The 26,737-nt window shown below is 44.7% G+C and overlaps 1 protein-coding gene across 50 annotated transcripts in view; it reads right to left on the minus strand.

The window, feature by feature from the left end:
* Positions 1-26,737, minus strand: part of CLIP1 (CAP-Gly domain containing linker protein 1) — a 148,311-nt gene that overhangs the window by 72,278 nt on the left and 49,296 nt on the right. For 19 of the 50 annotated variants that reach the window (XM_074008183.1, XM_074008164.1, XM_074008203.1 and 16 more), the window contains 7 exons: positions 16,599-16,723; positions 14,041-14,263; positions 10,407-10,604; positions 9,750-9,853; positions 6,363-6,423; positions 4,732-4,764; positions 738-842 (listed from right to left, as the gene is read on the minus strand). In XM_074008183.1, coding sequence (XP_073864284.1) covers positions 738-842; positions 4,732-4,764; positions 6,363-6,423; positions 9,750-9,853; positions 10,407-10,604; positions 14,041-14,263; positions 16,599-16,723 — 849 coding nt within the window. The remainder of the gene's footprint in view (positions 1-737; positions 843-4,731; positions 4,765-6,362; positions 6,424-9,749; positions 9,854-10,406; positions 10,605-14,040; positions 14,264-16,598; positions 16,724-26,737) is intronic. The other 31 variants (XM_074008200.1, XM_074008187.1, XM_074008165.1 and 28 more) reach the window with 6 other exon arrangements.

Raw genomic sequence — 26,737 nt, forward strand, 5'->3', positions numbered from 1 at the left:
GATTACAGGCACATGCCACCAGGCCCAGCTAATTTTTGTATTTGTAGTAGAGACAGGGTATCACCATGTTGGCCAGGCTGGTCTCAAACTCCTGACCTCAAGTGATCTGCCTGCCTCAGCCTCCCAGAGTGCTAGGATTGGAAGCGTGAGCAACTGTGCCCAGCGTCCACTGAGGTTTCAATCCCCTGAGTGACAGGATGGAGGGAGATGCAGAGATCAGCCTTCCAAGATAAAAAGGTAACTGGGGTGAAAGTCTTTAACTCTCATGAAACAGAGCCCATGTTTCCATTTCCTTCTCCCAAGAGGCCAGGGAAGAAGTCAGGAAGAGAGCTAAAGTAAAACAACAATAACAAAAAATTCTTTAGAAAGCCTACTAACTAGAAATATGAGAACAAGAGGACAATTGACTGCTTGTGGCCAACTGGAGAAATGTATTTCATGGTATTAATATAAAGAACTTTAAATACAGTTATATCCACTCATTTATTCAGTTGTAAAGTTTCTGATCCTGATTTGGTTGGGTTGCCAAAGGAATGAGTCTTTCCTTTTGACAAAAGAGGAGATATAAACACCTGTTCCTGCTCATCAGTCTCAGCTCACGAACACCTGAACGGTACCAAGACCAAACTCAGGTTGAACCACTGGGTCAAGGCTCAGGCCAACTCTAAAGCCTGTCACCTGAGGTGTCCACCATTCACATGCATGGGTCTGCTTCATTAAATAGTGAAAACCATTACCCTAGTGTCTTCTAACTCCCTCTGGAGTTTGTCAGCTTTGGTCTTTTCAAAGAGCAGGCTCTGTTCAAGCTCCTTAATGCGGGCATGCTCCAGTTTGGTCTGCGTCTGTTAGTAAAAAGGAAGAGGAAGAGAACACAACAGTGCCACCATGACATGCCAGCACGAGAGGAGAGACAGCGGCATGCAGGCTGAGCCACCAGTACCTTCTGCCAAGGGGTGAACCAAAGGGGAATGAAGAAGGGAAGAAGTGGAGGTGAGATGAGGTGGGCAGTGAGGATGAATACCAGGGATAAAGGATGGTGGTGGGCAGGGGGCATGGGCTAGTCTGTTCAGAAAGAAAAAAATGGAAAACACATGAGGCCAGATGAAGTGTCAGAGGCATGCAGCCAAATATAAGTAATATTGATAAGTGAAGTTTATCAGCACCAATTAGAATAGTTAATATCCCTCCCTCTAAACTATCCTTATCCCTCCGCCCCACAAAGGCTGCTTGACATTAATGTGTATGTAACTGACTTGATCACTTTAAAAGGTATATTGACCCTCAGAATGACCGTCACTATCACCTAAATATGGCAAAGATACCATAAATCTTAAACTGTTCAATAAGTCCTTAGAGCAGATTCTTGCACCTTAGCATATAACTTGACATAAATAAGGGTCAAATAATAACCCCAATAGAAGGAATCTGGAAACTAGAGCTAAGAAATCATGCTAGCAGACTCTGCAGAAATGGGCGAGAAGGGTCTGAGTTAGAGTCTCAGCAACATTCCTACATGTGATGGGGAAGAGGCCATGGAAACTCTAGCTTCTTTCCAGCAGTGGATTTCCCAAAGGCTATTTGGCTCCAGGGAGGGAAAAAAGGACTCAGAATTACAAAGAGAAAATTTAGTAATAATTATCCTCTATAGTCTCCATCTCTGAAGCAGGCCAAATGAGAGGCTCAGGAGAAGAGCAAAGTTTAGCTCAAACTGGTAAGGGTTTTTTGTTTTTTTTTTTTTTTTTGAGACGGAGTCTCGCTCTGTCGCCCAGACTGGAGTGCAGTGGCACGATTTCGGCTCACTGCAAGCTCCGCCTCCCGGGTTCACACCATTCTCCTGCCTCAGCCTCCCGAGTAGCTGGGACTACAGGCGCCCGCCACCACGCCCGGCTAATTTCTTTTTGTATTTTTAGTAGAGACGGGGTTTCACCGTGTTAGCCAGGATGGTCTCGATCTCCTGACCTCGTGATCTGCCCGCCTCGGCCTCCCAAAGTGCTGGGATTACAGGCTTGAGCCACCGCGCCCGGCCTTAAGGGGTTATTTTTACCTTAAGATGCAGATGTTTTTATTAGCTCAGATGTAAAAAGCCAACTCAACACAAAGGCATGGGTTCGAGCTCTTGCAAAAAGAGCTGGTGGGTTACTAAGGTGATTCAACACCTGTGATCTCAGAAACTCTGCTCTCCCCACCATCACGCACTTGGATGTAGCCTGATGGGGAACCCAGAGGATAATCTCTAACAGGTTTAACTGCAGCAGAATCTTAATCAATTTGAAATAATCTGGGTCCAAATGTACCTCTTCCCACCCCCACCTCTCTTACACAAGAGGTTATCAGTTATCAGAATCAGCGACTGACAAGGCCCACACCTGCAGGGCTGCTCTCAGCAGCTGTCAGTTACTTGCAGTAATTTAAATATTTTGTGGTTCTAATTGACCTGTCAGTCTGGACAATTACAGGCAATGAAAAAATGACAACAGACTCTAAAAAAGTGACACAAAGTAGTGCAGAGCTTGAGTAGAGGAGGGGAACGTAAAAGTGAAGGTTACAAACGTCTTCACTCATTCCAGTGGGACTCGGGGACCTCAATGCATTCAAGAGGTCATTTTGCTTGTAAACCAGGTATCAACAAACCATCATAGGATATTTAAAAGGTGAACAAAATTTTTTTTTATCACCTGCTTCAGCTCTGTAGAGTCCACAAAAATAATGAAATACAATTCAAGCCCTAACTGTCTGGATAATCCCCTTGGTCTGTATGTGCCTTGGATGGACACTGTTCAATCTCCCTGCTTTTATAAGAAAAGAATCTAATCCTTACCCACATAATTGGGGTCACAGCCTCAGGAGCTGAAATCCAAAACTACAGTAGTAGGAAAAGAAAAGGCAACAGAACCTTTTTTCTCTTGACATAGTTAAGTGTCCTCTGGGTAAAAGGTCACTATTTCCAGATAAAAAGGATAAAAAGCAAATATACGTTTAATGTGATCTCCTCCCCATTCAGAGATCTTCCAGATAAGCGTAGCCAATGCCTCCTTACTGATGGGTCTATATACCTATTATCTGGGGCTCTACAGTGCCTCAGCCTCCCCAGTAGCTGGGATTACAGGCGTGCGCCACCACACCCGGCTAATTTTTGTATTTTAGTAGAGACTGGGTTTCACCATGTTGGCCTGGCTGGTCTTGAACTCCTGACCTTAGGTGATCAATCAGCAGCAAGGGAACTAGTGATCCACTTCCATGCCGCAGTACACAGTAAAAAATGTGACACTGAACAGGACAACCCTTCTTATAAAATCATTCCTTTCTTAGAATAAGACACAGAGTATCCCAAGAGGAAAGTCCTGGGACAGGGGATTGAGAAGGAATGCAAAGGCTTTGCGAGAAGCGCACAGGAAAGGCAGGGGGGAAATCCCATGCAGACTGACACCGGGGGCAGCAGGAGCCTGTTTCGGAACGAGAGAAGAGACCCAGATCACTGAAGTAGCTTCACAAAAAGGAACTCTTCAGAACGAAGACCTTTTAAAACATTTAGTCTTTTTTTTTTGAGATGGAGTTTTGCTCTTTTTGTCCAGGCTGGAATGCAGTGGCGTCATCTCTGGTCACTGCAACCTCTGCCTCCTGGGTTCAAGTGGTTCTCCTGCCTCAGCCTCCCTAGTAGCTGGGATTACAGGCGTGTGCCACCACACTCGGCTAATTTTTTTATTTTTAGTAGAGACGGGGTTTCACCATGTTGGCCAGGCTGGTCTCAAACTCCTGACCTTAGGTGATCTGCCCGCCTCAGCCTCCCAAAGTGCTGGGATTACACGTGTAAGCCACAGTGCCCGGCCAAAAGTTTAGTCTTGAGCTGTCTATTTTAGCTGCCAGGAGGTGGTAGGAAGTAATGTCATTCTTTAATTTCCTTCTTATGTGGCAATAAATCAAAGCAGAATGCTTTCAGGTTCTTTACAACCAGCAGCACAGCTGGCAGGGTACACCAGGAAGCAGTGCTCTAGAGACCACATAGCAAGAACTTGTACTGGATGTTTGAACTTAGAGGAAGAAAAATAAAACACCTGCATGCCTAGTAATGCTACAGCTAGAAAACTCTCACTTCACTAACAACAATTTAAAACATACTGTGTCTTCACTGACAAATGCTTGCCTCTAGTTTCGCAACTAAGGAAAATACTGTAGAAACAAACGGAAGTTTGAGTGTCTCATCAGCTGCATTGGCAGGCACTGGCCAGTGGCGGGGGCACACTGAAAAGGCAGCCAGTCAGCTCTAGGACAGCAGCCAGCCTCACGATACCCTTTCCTCTTATGGGAAGTAAAATTAGACAACTTGGAAACTTCCCCAGAATTCCCACAACTCCACATCTAGAATGCTTTATGCTCCAGTCAGATATCATCTCTTTTGGAGTAATTCCACTAAAATTAGAAGACATTATGAATTAAGTGAAGAAGGCCAGGTCTCCAGACAAAAGACTTTTTCCCCCCTTTCTGGCAAAATTCTTTATAAAGCAAATAATGACCTATTCATTAAACACATGAATGTGTGGAGCTTAGTCATTATATACAATTTCTTCAGGATATAAACGTAATTGCTTTGAAAGCCACATGCACAGAAACATTAAGGTCAATGTCCCAAGGTCAGATTATGCAGTTAGTGTTTGAGTATATCAATAAGCATTTTAATCTGTGATCAATCTTTGTTAACAAGGGAAATATCCACACAGTTAAGTGCCCTCTTACATTCTCAGGATCTTCAGAAATCTGGCTCTTTTGCTATCAGTAAAAAAATAAAAAAAATTAAACAACAACAAAAAAGAGATTCCAATAAAGCTTCAATATGTGTTAGGGTTTCAAGATAACTTTATTTGATTAATTTCAAGTAAGTTTATCAGACAGACTATACAAGCCTAGTGCTGATGTAAATTATTTTAACTGGACCCTCCCCAAGACACCATAGGCTGTATTTCATATGAATTAGATGATGACATGAAACTTCTAATGAGACTTTGGGATGTTTTTAAATGGATGAGAACAACACAAAAATTGACTAAAGGAATGTGGCTGTATATGAAATGAGTGAAGAAGATATCTATTACATTGTTAATGAACCATTAAATTCTGGGCCCCATAAAACTAGAACCCAGGAAATGCCCCCCTCCTTGCTTTGTTAACTGTAAAGACACATTTATTTCCAAAGAAATCAGAGTTGCTGTTTGGAAGGACCCCTCAAATTTAAGCACGGTGTGGGCAGCCGACAGACTCTAAAATTGTAGCAAAACTGCATATTTGGGAAATGCACAGTTAAGTACAATTTTTACTAAAATATTGTAGATTAAAGGACCACAAATCTGGAAAATGTGAAAAACTGAATGATTTACATTTGTCATATATCTAGCAATGGCTTGAAACCATCAAAACCATTTAATTCTGGTATCTAATTTAAAAACTAATATGAATACATTGTTTAAAAGGGATGAGAAACCTGACACTAAAGGAAAATCCATGAATTCTACAAATGCCATGAAAAGAAGCTGAAATATAAAGTGTTCTTAGTTTTTGCTCTGCCGATTACTTTTTTTAAAAACGTCAACAATTACAACATATTCCTTTTATAGGGTTATAAAAGGATTTATCCTGCTCAACTGGAAAGCAAAGTTGAGATAAAGAAAAAAAGCTTTGTTATGGACTTTTTTTTTTTTTGAGACAAAGTCTCGTCCTATCCCCCAAGCTGGAATACAGTGGCACCATCTCGGCTCACTGCAACCTCCACCTCTCAGGTTCAAGCGATTCTCCTGCCTCAGCCTCCCAAGTAGCTGGGATTACAGGCACCCGCCACCATGCCCGGCTAATTTTGTATTTTTAGTACAGATGGAGTCTCACCATGTTAGCCAGGCTGGTTTCGAACTCCTGACCTTAGGTGGTCCACCCACCTCGGCCTCCCAAAGTGCTGGGATTATAGGCGTGAGCCACTGCACCCGGCCTGTTAGGGACCGCTATGACCAAATTTAAAATGCCTTTTCTAATCATCAGAGGAACATCAGTCTCACTTAGGACTGCTTTAAATTGAGGACACACTGCCAGATTTATGACTTGATGAAATCCAATTCATGGTTTTGAATTGTGAAGCACGAGAAAGAAGTAGTGCAAGTTTCACTCTGCCACAGGACATGGACACACAATCACAGGCTCAAGGACTGGCACCGTCACCACAAAGCCACCCCCAGAAGCCAACCTGGCCAGAGAGGCCAGGGTTTCCCCTGCCACTTCCTCAGCTGACTGCTCTGGCCGCTCATTTCGATTGGTGCATTATTTCACTCATGTTCTGAATAGTGATACCCATCAAAGCTTTAAGAGAGCTGAAGGGGTTTTACCTCAAGATCACCTTTGGTAATTGATTCTTCTTCAACCCGGAACTGAAGGTCCTCAACCTTCCTGCGGAATAAAACCCAAACAAAACACTTAAGAAACTAAGTAACACACAGCCTTAAAAAAAAAAAAAAAAAAAAAAAAAAAATTTCACGTTGGGGATGGTAGGTCACTCCTATAATCCCAGCAATTTGGGAGATGGAGGCAGGAAGATCACTTGAGGCCAAGCAGTTTGAGACCAGCTGAGGCAACATAGTGAGACCCAGTTCTTATATTAAAAAAAAAAAAAAAATCTATCATCACTACCCTGGTGAATTCAAACAGAGAGCAGCAATAAATGCCTTAGAGACATAATAAGTTTAAAAATGCAGGCCGGGCGCGGTGGCTCAAGCCTGTAATCCCAGCACTTTGGGAGGCCGAGACGGGCGGATCACGAGGTCAGGAGATCGAGACCATCCTGGCTAACACGGTGAAACCCCGTCTCTACTAAAATACAAAAAAAATTAGCCGGGCGAGGTGGCGGGCGCCTGTGGTCTCAGCTACTCGGGAGGCTGAGGCAGGAGAATGGCGTAAACCCGGGAGGCAGAGCTTGCAGTGAGCTGAGATCTGGCCACTGCACTCCAGCCTGGGCAACAGAGCTAGACTCCGTCTCAAAAAAAAAAAAAAAAAAAAAAAAAAAAAAAAATGCATCTCTGCACTTCGGGAGGGCAAGGTGGGAGAATGGCTTAAGGCCAGGAGTTTAAGAGCAACATGACGAGACCCGTCTCTACCAAAAAAATTAAAAATTAGCCAGGTGTGGCAGCATGCATCTGTGATCTCAACTACTTGCGAAGCTGAGGTGCGAGGATCGCTTGAGCCCAGGCAGTCAAGGCTGCAGTGAGTTATGATCGTATCACTGCACTCCAGGCTGGGCAACTGAGTGAGATCTTGTCTCAAAAAGAAAAAAATAAAATAAAATAAGCTACCTGTAATTCTAGCATTTTGAGAAGCTAAGGTAGGCAGACTGCTTGAGCTCAGTTTGAGACCAGTCTGGGCAATATGGCAAAATCCTATCTCTACAAAAATTAGCCACGCATGGTGGCACGTGCCTGTAGTCCTAGCTACTTGGGAAGCTGGGGTAGGAGGATCACTTGAGCCAGGGATGTCAAGGCTGCAGTGAGCCATGATCACACCAGTGTACCCCAGCCCGAGTGACAGAGTGAGACCTTGTCTCAAAAGATAATAATGGCTTTTTTTTTTTTGAGACGGAGTGTTGCTCTGTCGCCCAGGCTGGAGTACAGTGGTGCAATTTTGGCTCACTGCAACCTCTGCCTCCTGGGTTCAAGCGATTCTCCTGCCTTAGCCTTCCAAGTAGCTGGGATTACAGGCACCTGCCACCAGGCCTGGCTAATTTTTGTATTTTTAGTAGAGATGGGGTTTCACCACGTTGGTCACGTTGATCTCGAACTTCTGACCTCAAGTGATCCGCCCACCTTGTCCTCCCAAATTGCTAGGATTACAGGCATGAGCCACCGCAGCTAGCCATACATTTTTTTTTTAAAAAAAAGAACAGAAGCAAATGGAACTGGTGCCATGGAATTCAGAAGGGCCTAGAGGGTCTATCACTGTCTCTTGTTTACTTGCAGCCATTTTTTAAATATGAAGAGAATTTCCTACGTATAGTGTTTCTCTCTCCAGTGAGAAAGTAAGAGATGGTATTGTACCTCACTATGACCCCTGACAACATTGCTTATGACTGGGATAAGCACAGAGCAATACTAATTTATTACTGAATTAAGTCCCTGTTACCAGAAATGACAGAAGATGGCATTAAATCCAAAAGAAATAAATGTCCCATAACCCAGGGATGTTCAAATGATTTCCATGCAGACACTTTTTTCAGAGACTGTGTCTGTTCACGGCCTCAAGAAAGTTCCTTTGTTTGTTTCTGAGACAGGGTCTCACTCTGGTGGCCCAGCTGAAGTGCAGTCTCAGCTCACTGCAGCCTCAACCTCTTGGGCTCAGGTGATTTTCCCACCTCCTGAGTAGCTGGGACTACAGGCATGCGCCACCACGTCCAGCTAATTTTTCTTTTTTTCTTTTTATTTTTAGTAGAGACAGGGTTTTGCCAGGGTGTCGCCCAGGCTGGTCTCAAACTCCTGAACTCAAGCAATCTGCCTGCCTCAGCCTCCCAAAGTGCTGGGATTACAGGTGTGAGGTGCCACTCCCGGCCTGAAAGTACCCTTTATAAGAACCAAACTTAAGTCTGTGTCTCACACCATTTAACATTTGATTTCGTACTGACCCCTACAATTCTCTCATCGTTCCACATGTGAGAATTTCGTTTTCCTAATAAGGCCTGAGTTTCTCAAGTACAGGGACCTTATGTCACTCACCAGACATAACACAATTCATAAACACTAGGTAACTTGGACCTAGAAGAGCCTCTCACCAGGAAACTGGTTCCAGGTGAAAACCGGTTGGGAATGGCCACCACAGCTCTGATGAAGGCGACCCTCCAGAGTAGGTCTGGAATGCATCACAGCTCAAGAAATAGGTTATATTAACCAGGCCATGTCTTTATTTTTTCTTTTTGAGACAGAGTCTCACTCTGTCACCCAGGCTGGAGTGCAGTGGTGCAATCTTGGCTCACTGCAATTTCTGCCACCCGGGTTCAAGGGATTCTCCTGCCTCAGCCTCCCAAGTAGCTGGGATTACAGGCACCTGCCACCAATCCCGGCTAATTTTTTTGTATTTTTAGTAGAAACGGGGTTTCACCATCTTGGCCAGGCTGGTCTAGATCTCCTGACCTCATGATCTACCCGCCTCAGCCTCCCAAAGTGTTGGGATTACAGGCGTGAGCCACTGTGCCCGGTCAATCAGGCCATGTCTAAATGATTCCAAACTTATTGAAAAAAGTCGAATCAAAGCAGATCCTCTTCACACAGTATGGCAGAGTTCACTTTCTGCTGGACATACAGTCATTCCTTTGGTCCTGAGGGTTGATACCAACATGATTATTAATAGGAAATTTTCTTCTAAAGTCATTTAAAATGAAAAGGCTGCTGGGCACGGTGGTTCACGCCTGTAATCCCAGCACTTTGGGAGGCTGAGGCAAATGGATTTCCTGAGCTCAGGAGTTCGAGACCAGCCTGGGCAACGTGGTGAAACTCCATCTCCACTAAAATACAAAAAATTAGAGACAGGTGTGGTGGCGTGTGCCTGTGGTCCCAGCTACTTGGGAGGCTGAGGCAGGAGAATCGCTTGAACCTGGGAGGCACAGGTTGTAGTGAGCTGAGATTGCACTGCTGCACTCCAGCCTGGGCGACAGAGCTAGATTCTGTCTCCAAAAAAAAAAAAAAAAAAGGGGCAGGGGGAGGCTACAACTGCACCAGGAAACAGTCTGGGGTCACCTTTTCTCCTCTTCAAGCTGGTTAAGAAGCTCCACCTTCTCCCTGTCCGCAGCTTCCACCATGGTTCGCAGCTGGTCCATTTTGGCTTCCAATTCCAGGACATGCTGGGGAAGGCAAGAGTGTCAGTAAATGGACTATTTCTGACCAAGACACAGACCCAGAGACACTTCCCCAAAGAGCTGTGGGTCACCATGGTGAGTGGGCGTTACTCTAAAACCTTATGTTAAAATGCTTTCTCTATTTTAATAGGTTATTCTCCACAGCTTTCCTGGAAGATAGATGATGAAAAACCACACCGTTAAAGTGATAAAGAACAATGTTAAAACAACCCTCATCTTTTTTGAAGCTGAAACACATATTAAGAGTAATCCACAAACAGCGGCTATAATCACTGGTAAGGCCCTAGTAACTAAGCTGGCCTAACACCCGACACAAAGACCAGACACTAAGGTCGAATCAAGAACAAAACTTCATCTCTGTGATCATGGAAACTGGCACCCCAGGTGGTAGCTTTCAAACAAGCACAGCAAAGAAATGTACACCCATTTCCAGTGCTCTCAAGACTAGCTCCTCGGTGCCAAGCACTGGGTATGCTTCTCGGCCTCCTCAGCAGCTTTAGAAACCATCACTATCTCCACAACAAGGTCCAGACTTCACCTGGTCATGTCCGTCCCGGGCCAGAGCTAGCTCCTGCTCTATCTCCCCCACGTGGCTCGTGGCCTTGGCCACCTCCGCCCTCTCCAGATCCCGTTCCGCCAGCAGCTGCTCAATGTGCTGCTGCTTCTCCTTCAGGGCCTCCTGGAGGGCAGTGGTACCGGAGATCTTCCTGGCGTAACGGGAGGAGGTTTCAGTCAACTGCAAAGGAAAGTTAGAGAAGTGAAGGGCGATGATGCTGTCAGAAAAGCGAGGGAGGCGTGATGCATGCATGGCGGGCATCTGCTCGGCAAAGCAAGGGCGCTGCTCCAGTTGGCAGGCTGGCCAGGATTAGGAAAGGCTTCAAAAACACAAGACAGCGTGTGCCTTCTGTCTATAAATCTCACAAAGAATACGTCAATGTAAAGAGATCGGCCATGTGCAGTGGTTCACGCCTGTAATCCCAGCACTTTGGGAGGCCAAGGTGGGTAGACCACTTGAGGCCAGGAGTTTGAGACCTGGTCAAGATGGTGTGACCCCATCTCTACTAAAAATACAAAAATTAGCTGGAGTGCAGTGGTGCGATCTCAGCTCACTGCAACCTCCACCTCCTGGGTTCAAGTGATTCTCCTGCCTCAGCCTCCCAAGTAGCTGGGATCACAGGCACGCACCACTACCACCCAGCTAATTTTTGTATTTTTAGTAGAGACGGGGTTTTGCCATGTTCGCTAGGCTGTTCTCGAACTCTGAAGTGCTAAGGTTACAGGTGCGAGCCACTGCACCAAAGGCCATCTGCTCAGCCACTGCTGGCTCCAGACCAATTCAGCCTTGACTTCATCTTCTGCAGTCAGAGCTGCAGCTGTCGCCTGAAAGCTCTTCTCTTCATCGGTCTCCCTAGGCCCTTGCTGCAAGATGTACAGGATGCAGACTTACAGCGAGGATCTTTCCTCAATTAATAACTCGGCAACTTGAGAACTACAAAAGAAGCCAATCGAACCCAAATTGCCCTTTGCTGTTTCATTTAGTCAAAGTTCTTGAAATTACTTAAACATACTAGGAAGTAACTCCTGTTGTCTTTTTTAACCATTTGACCTTGACCTTCCAATTGCATTATATAGCTAAATTATACCTTCTCTTGCTAGTATTTCTTCCTGAATACATTAAATGTGTGGCTCCCAACCATGTGCAGAGATGCCCCAGGGTGCCGAGCAAACTCACCAGTGCACTGTAGGATGCTTTTAATTTTCAAGAGAAACACAGCGACATCTGCTGGACTCTATGGAAACTACTAGTTCGAGGCAATTCAGTCTCATCATTAGATTGTCCTACAGTCCTTTCAGTAACATCACGTCTTTCAAAGCTGGGTTTTGGCTATTCCCATGACGGAAAAGAAAGTATGATGCAAAAATCAACATGCACAGGAAATGAGGTTCGCGATGAGAAATAAGATTCCAAGGCTCGACTAGATGTGTAGAGTCCAACAGCAGCACACACAGTAACACTAAGTCATTGTGGTTATTAATGAATGAATTGGCCAGGCGTGGTGGCTCATGCCTCATGCCTGTAATCCCAGCACTCTGGGAAGCAGAGGCAGGCAGATCACTTGAGGTCAGGTGTTCAAGACTGGCCTGGCCAACGCGGTGAAACCTCGTCTCTACTAAAAATACAAAAAGTAGCCGGGCATGGTGGCAGGCGCCTATAATCTCAGCTACTTGGGAGGCTGAGGCAGGAAAATCACTTGAACCCAAGAGACAGAGGTTGCAGTGAGCTGAGATCACGCCACTGCACTCCAGCCTGGGCAACAGTGAGACTCCATCTCAAAGAAATAAAAAATAAAAATAAAAACAGAGAATGAATTAAATATTTTTTCAATTTTTGTTTTTCTAAAACAGAAATACATTTCTGAGCAAAATAATTGAAATGACACTTCCAATTCCTCTGTATCTTTGTCATACTATTTTACGGTGATTTTTGGATTAGAAACCATAAAGACACAACAATAAGCTGTCTCACAGGTACAGAAACTCATGTCTCTCGTCAATTTTCACTGCATGAGGTGAGCGAAGAGGTACGAGCACTGGTCCAAAAAGTAAGAGGAGAGATTGGTGGGAGCAGGGAGAGCTTGCTATTTCCCAAACAAATGGACACAATTACAAGGTAATAAAAATTACTCAAGAAAGAATTTCTAATCCAGAATAGACCCTTCCATGGAACTGTTCCTAGAACAGCAAAGGAGGCAAGCTGTCCATATCAGAGTTTCCGACCCACATTAAACAAAGCTCTGTCTGACACAGCGGTTTGGGGTTCTTCTCCATGTCATTGTTCTTGTCATGCTTTTCTCATAAAAGTAATTCCTCTGTCTCTTCATGTGCAAATGGAAACGCTCTGAGCAGTACTTATTCTATCTAACAAAGAGGAAGAAAGCCTAGATGGCTGGCAGAGGAGCACAGCCCCACGTAAAGATTTCAGCACCTGTCCCTTCTCTGCCCGACGACAATGGAAGAGCAGGCACCGTGAGATCCCGGGCTAACCACCTCCTCCCCATAGCACCACGCAACATCCTAGCTCCTGGCCTGTGGTTCCCCACCACCCAGAGGAGACCTGAACTCAGTCTGAGGAGAGTCTGATGCCGCCATTTCTAACTTAAACAGTATTTGCCCCACTTCTAGGAAATAAACTTATGGGCAGGGCTTTTGACCCTAATAACACCTTAATAAACAGAATGAGATGTTGCCTATTTTAATGCTAGTGATTCTATTTTTACTGCTCTAAACAGGAAAAAGAGGGAGAGAGGGAAAGGGACTGGGAGAAGATGGAAGAAGAGGGCTTTCCTACTATCCTCTTCCGGCTCCAAAAGTTCCCTTTAGTGTCCTCTGGCTCAAGTCAGGGACGCTTCACACACTAACTGCTTCCAGTAGGTTAGGTTGTATTAATATTAAAATCCTACGGACACACCTTTTCTCAAAACACTTCAGTTCCTAAAATTATTTGAAGTCAAAGAGAAAGACAGGCTGGGAGCGGTGGCTCACACCTGTAAATCCCAACACTTTGCAAGTCCAAGGCAGGAGGATCGCTTGAGCCTAAGAATTCGAGACCAGCCTGGGCAACAGAGTGAGTCCCTCTCTCTACAAAAAAAAAAAAAAAAAAAAATTAAATTAACCAGGCGTGGTGGTGTGCATCGGTAGTCCCAGCTACTAGGGAGGCTGAGGCAGCAGGACGGCTTGAGCCTGGGACGTTGAGGCTGGGTGACAGAGTGAGACCCTGACTCAAAAGAAAAAAAAAGAGAGAGGGAGCAACAGATCTATGGACTTGAAGAAAAGGATCTCGCCAATGTTCCTATCATTTTGTCCTAAAATATTTTCATAGAAAATAATTTGACCCCTGTGTTAGACTAAGCAGTATTTACACAGATTTACCATGAACACATGCATTTTTAAGCTTTTAAGAATATGAAAGGGACGATTAAAAGCACTTTCTGATTTCAAAAAATGCATTCTTGCTGGAGTTACCTTTTTCAAAACTTACTTGCAAGGACTTTCACAGCAAAAGCTGTGAGCAACATTCAGCACAAGGACAAGCAAAGCAGCAAAGCAGGGGCACTGACCACGGGCCTTAGTCATGCCTGGGAAGTGGAGGCAGGTAGAGAAAGGGGGCTTACTAGTCCTGTCCGACTGGGCCTGCTGCTCACAGAGGAGGCCACTGAGCTCATGGAGCTGAGAGAAGAGGCAGAAGGGCTGCGCTTCAGGCTGGCGGACGTGGTTGCCATCACTCGCCTCACTGCGTTGGCCTTGGCTTTGGCTGGTGTAGTGGAAGGGAAGCCAATCTTGGTAACTTTGTGGACAGGAGCAAACAAGCCGTATTTGGGTTGACACTGAAAATACCTTTAGAGAACAACAAGAACAGTAACAAAAAAAGACTTAATCACAAGAAATAATAACTATAACCAAAATGCTCTCCCAACTCCTAACTGAAGGTGGGATTCCTGGAAATTCGACCACTAAGCTGGGGTTATACACCAGCATGTAGCAGTCACGTGTATGTAGGCTGACTAACAGCTTCAGTGATGGTTTAGAACACACACTGGTGACGATATGATACACAAAGTCAGGTTTACTCACCTGTTGCTGAGATTCTACATAAAGGAAATAAATATTTCCACAACCTGATAAATGTACAGCAGAGGAGTTTAGCAATAGAGCAAGCCCATTTCATAAAACCGTGCCAAAGGGAAAGGAAATCAACAGGCACCTAACTTTGGCAGATCCATTAAAGTAAACATGAAGAGCTGTGCGTGGTGGCTCACGCCTGTAATCCCAGCACTTTGGGAGGCCGAGGTGGGCAGATCACGAGGTCAGAAGATCGAGACTATCCTGTCCAACACGGTGAAACCCAGACTCTACTAAAAATACAAAAATTAGCTGGGCGTGGTGGTGCGTGCCTGTAATCCCAGCTACTCAAGAGACTGAGGCAGGAACCTGAGAGTCACAGGTTGTGGTGAGCCCAGATTGCGCCACTGCACTCCAGCCTGACAACAGAGTGAGACTCTGTCTCAAAAAAAAAAAAAAAAAAAAAAAAAGATTCATTGAAAATTTGTAATGTTTGTTTCAATAAAAATATGCAAAAAAGGGCCGGGCGCGGTGGCTCAAGCCTGTAATCCCAGCACTTTGGGAGGCCGAGACGGGCGGATCACGAGGTCAGGAGATCGAGACCATCCTGGCTAACCCGGTGAAACCCCGTCTCTACTAAAAAATACAAAACACTAGCCGGGCGAGGTGGCGGGCGCCTGTAGTCCCAGTTACTTGGGAGGCTGAGGCAGGAGAATGGCGTAAACCCGGGAGGCGGAGCTTGCAGTGAGCTGAGATCCGGCCACTGCACTCCAGGCTGGGCGACAAAGCAAGACTCTGTCTCAACAAAAAAAAAAATAAATAAATAAAAAAGATAAAGTATTCTGCAAGTATAGCATTGAGAAGACCCAGAAAAAAGAAAACGGCATTGAAGAAAAAGAAAAAAAAAAGTAAACATGGAGAAATATTAACTAGTAATGTCTGTTTTCGGACTGACATGGGCAATGTCATGACTCTAAAGGATTACAATGCTTTAGTATTAAGAAAAGATGGCTTCGTAATCATTGCAGTTCCAAGAGATCTTTATCTCCATACGTCATAATTACTGTATGTGGTAGATAAAGCCCTTTTCTCTATAATTAATTTGCTTATAACCAATTTGTCTATGTTTTATAAGTAAAATGTTAACTACCACATTTTACTAATCAAGTGATTCACTAGTGTACTATATACTACTAATAATGCATTACAGACAACACCTGTGCCTTCAAAACATTTTGAAGAGAAGAGTGGAAATTCCTTCTGCATCTGTGTGCATTACTGTACTCCCATCCTGTGTCTGCCAGGCAAGAACAGGGTTATCCAGGCCGGACGCAGTGGCTCACACCTGTAATACCAGCACTTTGGGAGACCAAGGCAGGCGGATCACCTGTGCCCAGGAGCTTAAGACCAGCCTGGGCAACAGCCCATCTCTACTAAAAATACAAAATTTAGCCAGGCATGGTGGCGCACGCCTGTAATCTCAGCTACTTGGGAGGCTGAGACAGGAGAATTGCTTGAACCCAGGAGGCGGAGGTTGCATGCAGTGAACCAACATGGCGCCACTGTACTCCAGCCCGGGCAAGAGAGGGAGGCCCTGTCTCAAAAAAAAAAACAAAAAAAAACAAAAAAAAAAACCAAAAAACCAGAACGGGGTTATCCTTACAATGGAAGAAGTCCACTTGCTGGTCTGTTCTCCTGCCGCAGGATGGAATTCTCATCAAATATGAAGACACGTTTTGCAGTTCTTTTCCCTAACAAAGGTGGCTACCTTCTACCCCCACCCACACCCCAGATGCCCAGGTACTCTTTCAGAAGTCAACTCCTATTAAAAGGGACAGAAGCCAGACAGATAACACCGTATTTGCTTTCTATTTTGAAAAATAAACAGAATGCTTGTTGAGAATCTACTGTCATGTATTATTACGGAGACAGTCAGAAGAACAGCCCCAGTTTTAGTGTGGGGAAAACAAATCAGCGGTTGGGTCTCAGGAAATAAAAGTGCCACTCTTCCGAACACACCTTTCCATGTTATGATACACACTTGGCGAGACTGGCTTGAGCATCGTCACGTACAAGAGTGACACAAGATGTTGCACAACGCCAAACCAACCTTGTTCCAGCAACAGCGCCATCGTTCTTCCCAAGCGGCTCGTCTAACTCCACACCACACCATTCCCCCTTGGCAAAGTCCGTCTCGCCAAGAAACCGGACTACACCAGCCTTAGTGCCACCAACCTGGAAGAAGAGAAGGTTAAAATCAAGAGATGAACGTTACTCTATAGCTTAATCATTTGTGGTTCCAACTAGTAACTAGGTACTACATTCCACCATTTCCACCAGCAACTTCTTTGCTTTAGCTTCTCTTTGACTCTAACAGTTCTCTTGAAGGAAGTCTGGCAAAGAAACTTACCTGACTTATATTACCAGAGTGATTTGATGCCTAATATGTTGTAATAATGAGATAGCCAATCTAATATGTAGATATTAAGGCTGTTCACCAAGTTCATTATTCCTTGTCTTAGAAAACACTTTATTTATTTATTTATTTATTTTGAGACAGGGTCTCACTCTGTTGTCCAGGCTAGAGTGCAGTGGCCCGATCATGGCTCACTGCAACCTTGACCTCCCGGGCTCAGGGGATCTCCCCACCTCAGCCTCCTGGGTAGCTGAAACTACAGGTGCACACCACCAAACAGGCTAATTTTTTTGTATTTTTTGTGGAGACAGGGTTTCGCCATATTGCCCAGGCTGGTCTTGAACTCCTGGGCTCAAGTGATCTGCCTACCTCAGCTTCCCAAAGTGTTGGGATTACAGGCGTGAGCCACCACTCTTGGACCTTATTTTATTTTTCTAACAGAAATGCTTCTGCTTCAAAACAAACTTGTGGCTGGGCACAGTGGTTCGTGCCTGTAATCTCAGCACTTTGGGAGACCCAGGCAGGAGAACTGCTTGAGCCCAGGAGTTCGAGACCAGCCTGGACAACATAAGGAAGACCTTGTCTCTACAAACAATAAAAAAAATTAGCCGGGCACAGTGGTGTGCGCCTGTGGTTCCAGCTACTCAGGACGCTGAGGTGGGAGGACTGCTTGAGCCCAGGGGTTTGAGGCTGCAGTGAGCCGCAATTGTACCACTGCACTCCAGCCTGGGCGACAGAGTGAGACTCCACCTCAAAAAAATAAAAAAGTAAATAGGCCAGGCATGATGGCTCACGCCTCCCAGCACTTTGGGAGGCCGAGGTGGGTGGATCACTTGAAGTCGGGAGTTTGAGAGCAGCCTGGCCAACATGGTAAAACCTTGTCTCGACTAAAACTACAAAAATCAGCTGGGTGTGGTGGCTCACGCCTATAGTCCCAGCTACTTGGGAGGCTGAGGCACAAGAATAACTTGAACCAGGGGCGGAGGTTGCAGTGAGCCAAGATCACATCACTGCACTCCAGCCTGGGCGACAGGGCAAGACTCTGTCTCAAAAAAAAAAAAAAAAAAAAAAAAAAAAAAGGACTTCAAAAACTAATTGGCTCGGTGTGGAAGTTCATGCCTATAATCCCGGCACTTTGGGAGGCTGAGGTGGGAGGATCATCGGCGTCCCCAAGGCTGCAATGAGCCATGATCACACCACTGCACTACAGCCTGGGCAACAGAACAAGAAACTGTTTCAAAAAATAATAATAATTGACTCTTGCTATTTTCCACAGTGAGGCTGTTTCTTCACAACTATTAAAATTATCATTCCTATGCTGGGTACAGTGGCTCAGGTCTGTAATCCCAACACTTTGGGAAGCCAAAGCAGGTGGATCACTTGAGGCCAGGAGTTCGAGACCAGCCTGACCAACATGGTGAAACTCCGTCTCTGCTAAAAATACAAAAATTAGCTGGATGTGGTAGCACACGCCTATAATCCCAGCTACTCAGGTGGCTGAGGCATGAGAATTGCCTGAACCTGGGAGGAGGAGGTTGCAGTGAGCCAAGACTGTGCCACTGTACTCCAGCCTGGGTGACACCGTGAGACTTTGTCTCAAAAAAAAAAAAAAAAAAAAAAGAGTACTAGTTCTAGACTTGACACATTTGATCTTTTAATAATTTCGTTAGTTAGTACCAATACACAAATCGTCACCTATATAAAATTGGCCTTACTGCAGTTGAGTCAAAAGAAAGTAAAGAAAGTTGGCCTGAATTTTCTCCTTCCTCCCACACCACACCATTCAGAGCAGCAGTCCAGCCAGCGTCATGTGAGCACGACACAGCACATTGGTTAAAGATGATGTAGCCTCTTCAGATAACGTGTTAAATTCTTTGGGGGTGAGTCGAAGTTACTGTCATGACAATTGTTTTTCCAAGAGACATCTAACAGGCTATAGTCAGTAATTCTCCAAGCAAACTACAAGCTTCATTCAGATCAGCTTTGTAAAAAGTAATCACAAATAACAAATTAGCAACTATTTCTCTAAATGCAGAAGAAAAATCTGTATGTATCCTGAAAAAAAATCATGTCACAAAGTTTGTCTGAAATGAATGATTACTAGTTCCTAGAACAGAAAGGTTTTTAATATTTTTTCTCCCACCAAACGTGGAACTCTTCACTCATATAACATAAAATGTATTTTTCATTTCCCTGTAAAAAATCAGTAATTATTCTATAGAGACAGAAAGTCACATGAAGTCCTAAAATCATCAAATGTTTTTCTACTTAATCATTCTACAATCAAAAAACATGTTTATGCATTTAAACAGGACTTTACAAAGTTAGGTTTTATTTCTCATGTGTTCCAGACAATGCAGAAAAGTCTAGTACATGCACATACAGGAAACAGAAGCATTAAATAATGCATTGACAATAAATAGAAGCCACTATGATCAAATCATATCTAAGAAATCTATGTTCTAAGACAAATATCTAAGTGATTAAAGAAAAACATTTTTAATATTGAAACAAAAAACAAGGCCAGGTGCAGTGGCTCATTCCTGTAATCCCACCATTTTGGGAGGCCAAGGCAAGAGGATCATTTGAGGCCAGGAGTTTGAGACTGGCCTGGGCAACACAGTGAGACCCCATCTCTACAAAAATTTAAAAATTAGCCAGGCATGGTGGCATGAGCCTGTGATCCCAGCTACTCAGGCTGCAAGTGAGCTATGATCATGACACTGCACTCTAGCCTGAACAAGACAGTGAGACCCTGTCTCAAAAACAAACAAAGAAACTAAAAGATAGATTCCCATGGCAAACACAAACAAATAATTCATTCTCTTTACTCTCAGAATGTTAGCATATAACTCCTAACACTGTGGTAAGTCACTATTAAAGACAGAATTAATTTAAACTAGAAACTCAAAAAAAAAAAAAAAAAACCCTAGCTACTATTTTTATGCTTTAGCAAACCTCAGATTTTTAAGTTATCATTCATTTATTCAATATGTATTTCTTGAGTGTTTGGATCCTTGAAAAACAAAGATAAACAGAATACAGCGTTGGCCACTAAGGGAGATAGACAAGAATATTTAGACAAGAAATTCCTGTAAAAAGTGTGAAGTGCATCCAGAGGTTTCTACAAAATGCTGTGGGAACAGAAACAAATATCCTTCCTGTAAGCTCCTGTGAAAAATAAAAACACTGATAAATTCCTGCTGGGTTAATGAGTGGGTCTACAAACAGGAAACAGAAACAATCCTCTCTGGACTCTCATCTCTTCATTATCCAGTTCTCAGCAAGCCATTTAATCTCACAGTGCCTGAGTACATAAAGCTATAAAACGAGAGGGGTTGTTTCACAGGAATTTTGTAAGCAGTCTTATAAGGTGGCTTCTTATCTGCCATATTCCAAGATAAACGGCTTATTTTAAAAAGTAAACATGGGGGCCGGGCACGGTGACTCACACCTGTAATCCCAGCACTTTGGGAGGCCGAGGCGGGCAGATCACTTGAGGTCAGGAGTTTGAGACCAGCCTGGCCAACATGGTGAAACTCTCTCTCTACTAAAAATACAAAAATTAGTCAGGCGTGGTGGCAGGTGCCTGCAATCCCAGCTACTTGGGAGGCTGAGGCGGGAACATCATTTCGACCCCGGAGATGGAGGTCGCAGAGACCCAAGATCACACCACTGCATTTCAATTAAAAAAATAAAATAAATCAACATGGTTAGCTAGTATTTGCCAAATACAAATGTAGGCCTCACTTAAAACTTAATTGCCTGTGACATGAAAGAGCCAAAGCACTGGTACTTTTTTTTTTTTTTTTTTTTTGAGACGGAGTTTCGCTTTGTCATCCAGGCTGGAGTCAAGTGGCATGATCTCAGCTCACTGCAACCTCCGCCTCCCGGGTTCCAGAGAGTTTCCTGCCTCAGCCTCCCGAGCAGTTGGGATTACAGGCGCCCGCCACCACACTCAGCTAATATTTTTGTATTTTTAGTGGAGACGAGGTTTCACCATGTTGGCCAGGCTGGTCTCAAACTCTTGATCTCAACTGACTGCACCCACCTTGACCTCCCAAAATGCTAGGATCACAGACGTGAGCCACCAAGTCTGGCCACTTTTGATTACCTCAAGTAATATAATTCTCTCCAGTGAAGGGCCAGTTGACCTTCCAGCAGCTCCCCTACAGAGAAGGGTAAAATCTTCACTGGTTCTAAGTTGACCTCTGCATGTCATACTTTACTCTCCCCTTCATGGGTATAAAGTTACGACTGTATTCAAAACCCTCTGATTCTCTCCACACTATTTAATGAGCTCCTACTATGCGCCAGGCACTGTCCTAAGCGTTGTGTGTGTGACAGTGAATGAGACAGAAAGTTTCTGTGCTTTCACGGAGGTTAAATTCTGGTCAGGGAGAAATGGACAATAAACAAGTAAAAAAATGAAAGCCAATTTCAACTAGTGAAGAGTGCTATGAAAAAAATAAAACAGGGTAGTGTGATGCTGCTATAGAAGGTGTCTTTAGTTGGGGTAGCCAAGGAAGGGATGCCTGAGGAGGTAACATTTGAGCCACGACTTGAGTGACCAAGCGGCACCGGGGACAAAACATCCCAAGCAGAAGAAACAACAAATTCTGAAGTGGGAATGAGTCTGGGAGTTCAGAAACAGCAAAGGGGGCCGGGCACGGTGGCTCACGCCTGTCATTCCAGCACTTTGGGAGGCCAAGGCAGACAGATCATTTGAGGACAGGAATTTGAGACCAGACTGGGCAACATGGCGAAACCCTGTCTCTACTAAAAATACAAAACTCAGCCAGCTGTAGTGGCTCACACCTGTAGTACCAGCTACTCAGGAGGCTGAGGTGTGAGAATTGCTTGAGCCCTGTAGGCAGAGGGTGCAACGAGCCGAAATGGTGCCGCTGCACTCCAGCCTGCGCAACAGTGCAAAACCCGTCTCAAAAAAAAAAAAAAGAAAGAAGAAGAAGAAAGAAAAGAAACAGCAAAGGGGCCAGTGTAGCTGAAGCAGAGTGAGAAATGGGGGTGAGAAGGACAAGAGGTCGGGAAGGTGGGCAGGGTCCAGAGAACAAGGGGCACTGCAGGTCCAAGGAAGGAGTTTCGATTCTTATTTTAATGCCATGAGGAGCCCCGTTAGATCACGATGTGTTGGTCTTGGTTGGTGCCACATCTACAACACCTGGAACAACTTCCGGTGCATAGCAGACGCTCAGGATATTTTCTGAATGAACTGCAGACTGTTAAAAACACTGCCTTTATAAAGCCATCATATTTTCTCTAAACAGTCCCAGTTACTTTGTTCCTTTTATGATATCATTTTGAGTCTCCCAATCTCTAACAGGTGACATTAAATAAATCCCCTTAAAAATAAATGTGACAAGAGCAAATGACATATAACAGATACCCTCTCGTAAGTCTAACTCTTCCTAGAACAAACAGGTAAACAAAAGATGCGTAATTATGAATAGACGCTTTGGCTAAAAGACGAAGAAGTGATACTTGACTTGCACTTTATGTCTCGGAACTACTTAATCTCCGCTTCTGAAAGACATCTGAGCTTCCACAGGATCCAGACCCCAAGAATATCAAGACACTGGAAAGGGTAGTGCATGCCTGTAGTCCCAGCTACATGGGAGGCTGGGACAAGAGAATTGCTTGAACCTGGGAGGCAGAGGTTGCAGTGAGCTGAGATCGTGCCACTGCACTCCAGCCTGGGCAACAGAGCAAGACTCTGTCTCCAAAAAAAAAAAAAAAAAAAAAAAATCACCTCTTCTAACCATGGGGGTAGATAAAATGCAGAATATTTACTCACCAGAAGCAGTCTTGTATATGGCACCCACTGACCAAAATACTAGCAAAGTTTGCTTTTTAAATCTACAAAAGATCATACACTACCAAGTGTCTGAGGCTCAAGATATTTTTGTGATTATGCTTAGAGAACTCACAGGGACAATCAAGTTGTTAAGTTAGGAGCTGGGATCCAGTAGTAAGACAACACTGGCGCTCAGGACTCAGGCCTGTGTGGTCAAACCTCCCTCTACCCAAGTCCCAAAGCAGTGGCATGCGCTCCTCAGCACAGAAAAGCTCCAAACTCCCAAGCCCCAACAGCCTACACAAAGTTCTCAAGGCTAGACAGATACCAAATTTGGCACCTTTGGGGTTAAGATGTTGGCTCAGGTTTACAAAAAGAAACCACTGCCCAATTACTGAGCACCACAGAAAACGCTCCAAACGTTGTGAAAATCAAAGCCAACGGTGCAGGCAGACTGGGCGCTACTAAAAAGATTTCAGGCAAGCGAACAGCATCGCCAAATTGACATTTTAATTGAACCTCTCTGTAATTGTGCAAAGAATAGAAGTGAGGAGAGACGAGGCAAGAGGCATGGACGGTGCCCTGCAAGTCCAGGTAAAGATGATGATGGTCTGACCCAAAGCAGTTAGGGCCACAGGACACAGGTGAGGAGGATGGACAGCGAGACCAGAGGCGTGGGATCGGACAGGCAGGTGGACGGTCTCCTGTGTTTCCAAGCCTCAAAAGGAAAACTCGGGAACCTTCTCATAACTGAAAGCAAGCAGCAGGAAGAGCACTGACAACAATGACCCGCTAAAACGTGACCGCACTGAGTCTGCTGTGCACAAACAGGAAAAGGCTGCCGAACGCAGCTTCTCTGCAGCAGCATGAGGTGCTCTGTATTTCCCTCCTGGACGATCCTAAAAGGTTATACTGGGTGAAGTTCAGAACTTCTGGGAAACTGAAAAATGAAAAAAAAAACTTGGCCGGGCGCAGTGGCTCACGCCTGCAAACCCAACACTTTGGGAGGCCAAGGTGCGCGGATCACTTAAGGTCAGGAGTTTGAGACCAGACTGGCCAACATGGTGAAACCCCGTCTCTACGAAAAAAAAATACAGGCCAGGAGTGGTGGCTCACGCCTGTAATCCCAACACTTTGGGAGGCCGAGGCGGGCGGATCACCTGAGGTCAGGAGTTTGAGACCAGCCTGACCAACATGGAAAAACCCCGTCTCTATTAAAAATCCAAAATTAGCAAGGCATGGTGGCACATTCAGGTAATCCCAGCTACTCGGGAGGCTGAGACAGGAGAATCGCTTGAACCCGGGACGGGGAGGTTGCAGTGAGATTGCACCATTGCACTCCAGCCTGGGCAACAAGAGTGAAACCTGGTCTAAAAAAAAAAAAAAATTAGCTGGGTGTGGTGGTGGGTGCCTGTAATCCCAGCTATGATACTTGGGAAGCTGAGGCAGAAGAATCGCTTGAACTCATGGGGCAGAGGCTACAGTAAACTGAGATCATGCCACTGCACTCCAGCTGGGCAAAAGAGCAAGATTCCATCTTGATTTAAAAATTAAAAAAAAAAAAAAAACTAAAATCAGGAAAAAAAAAAAAAATTCAAATCTGCAGCAAACCTCGTCACAAAGGAATTAAGCCAAGTAAAATCCATTGTGTCAGAAAAGATCCCAAGATTCAGCCAAAAGGACTTTTAACTAAATGTGACTATCTGGAGTCTTTTCAATTGTGGACCATACAAAACAGCAAATCCTGCCACTAATTGCTCCATCAGCAATCAAGACAAATGGATTTCAGGTAAAGAACAACTTCCCCAGAGCACAAACCCCCATCCTAAAAGAGCCCAAGAATTCCCCAAGTAGGTAATGAAGAAACACTCAATGTAAATGCAAGGTCACAACCAGGCTCAGAGGTTTGAGGTTCTAAGTCACCAGTAAGAGGACGGAGAAGAATAGAAGAAATCAAATTATTAGGTGCAGCGTATACTGCTCAGGTGATGGGTGCACCAAAATCTCACAAATCACCACTAAAGAACTTACTAATGTTAGCAAACACCACATGTTCCCCAATAATCTACGGTAACAAAAACAAATTTAATTACCCTGCTCGCTGCGGAAGCGGGTGCTTCTGTCTTTTCGATTATTTTGGCCGGGCGCGGTGGCTCAAGCCTGTAATCCCAGCACTTTGGGAGGCCGAGACGGGCGGATCACAAGGTCAGGAGATCGAGACTATCCTGGCTAACACCGTGAAACCCCGTCTCTACTAAAAAATACAAAAAACTAGCCGGGCGTGGTGGCGGGCGCCTGTAGTCCCAGCTACTCGGGAGGCTGAGGCAGGAGAATGGCGTGAACCCGGGAGGCGGAGCTTGTAGTGAGCCGAGATCCGGCCACTGCACTCCAGCCTGGGGCACAGAGCGAGACTCCGTCTCAAAAAAAAAAAAAAAAAAAAGTTAACAAGGGCCAGGCACAGGTGGCTCACGCCTGTAATCCCAGCACTCTGGGAGGCAGAGGCGGGTGGACTGCCTGAACTCAGGAGATCACGACTAGCCTGGGCAACATGGCAAAACCCCATCTCTACTAAAAATACAAAGAATTAGCTGGGCGTGGTGGCGCACGTTTGTAGTCCCAGCCACTCTGGAGGCTGAGGCACGAGAATCGCTTGAACCCAGGAGGCGGAGGTTGCAGTGAGCCAAGATTGCACCACTGCACTCCAGCCTGGGGGGACAGAGTGAGACTCTGTCTAAAAAAAAAAAAAAAAAAAAAAAAAAAAAAAAAAAAATTAATATGATAAATGAATTTAAAAAAAGAGCTTTAACAACCTTAATAAGGTGAAAAAAAGCACCAGTAAGACTAAAAAAAAAACTTACCAGGAAGGACATATTTGTGTACTGTTTGTGGAAACAAAAATAAAGGCTTTTTGTTTTGCAATTTGGCAATATCTATTAACAATTTTAAATTATTTATACCCCTTGACTCGAATTTCATTTCTAGGGGGAAAAAAATGAAAAAAATTTCATTTCTAGATTGCACCTAAATGTGTATGATTAAATTAGGTATAGTACATCAAAATAGTATAATACCAAACAGCAGCATATTGTTTTAAATTAAGACCTGTATTTCCTTCCATATGAATGCCCCAAATCCACAGTCTACAATCTACAAAAGCAGATTATTAAAATTGGTCTATATATAAGACCCCACTATGTGTGCATTTTAATTCTGCAAATTATAGACAACCCTCACAAAAACAGTGTTCAGCAAATGAAGACAGACACCAAAAAGCACATACTGGATAAATTACAGTTATTTAAGGTTCAAACACAAGCAAAACAAATCTGGTAAATTTTTTTTTAATTCTCAGGAAGATATTTTTCCCCCTTCACAGTATCAAAGACCTGTATAAGAAGTCTTAGGCCGGGCGCGGTGGCTCAAGCCTGTAATCCCAGCACTTTGGGAGGCCGAGCGAGGCGGGCGGATCACAAGGTCAGGAGATCGAGACCACAGTGAAACCCCGTCTCTACTAAAAATACAAAAAATTAGCCGGGCGCGGTGGCGGGCGCCTGTAGTCCCAGCTACTCAGGAGGCTGAGGCAGGAGAATGGCGTGAACCCAGGAGGCGGAGCTTGCAGTGAGCCGAGATCGCGCCACTGCACTCCAGCCTGGGCAACAGCGTGAGACTCCGTCTCAAAAAAAAAAAAAAAAAAGGAAGTCTTCGTGCCTGTAATCCCAGCAGTTTGGGAGGCCAAGGAGGGCGGATCACAAGGTCAGGAGCTCGAGACCAGCCTGGCCAATATGGTGAAACCCCGTCTCTATTAAAAATAAAAAAATTGGCCGGGCGCGGTGGCTCAAGCCTGTAATCCCAGCACTTTGGGAGGCCGAGACGGGCAGATCACGAGGTCAGGAGATCGAGACCATCCTGGCTAACACAATGAAACCCCGTCTCCACTAAAAATACAAAAAAAAAAAAATTAGCCGGGCGTGGTGGCGGCGCCTGTAGTCCCAGCTACTCAGGAGGCTGAGGCAGGAGAATG

Source organism: Macaca fascicularis, chromosome 11 (assembly GCF_037993035.2).
Source record: "Macaca fascicularis isolate 582-1 chromosome 11, T2T-MFA8v1.1".
In the NCBI taxonomy this organism is placed as follows: Eukaryota; Metazoa; Chordata; class Mammalia; order Primates; family Cercopithecidae; genus Macaca; species Macaca fascicularis.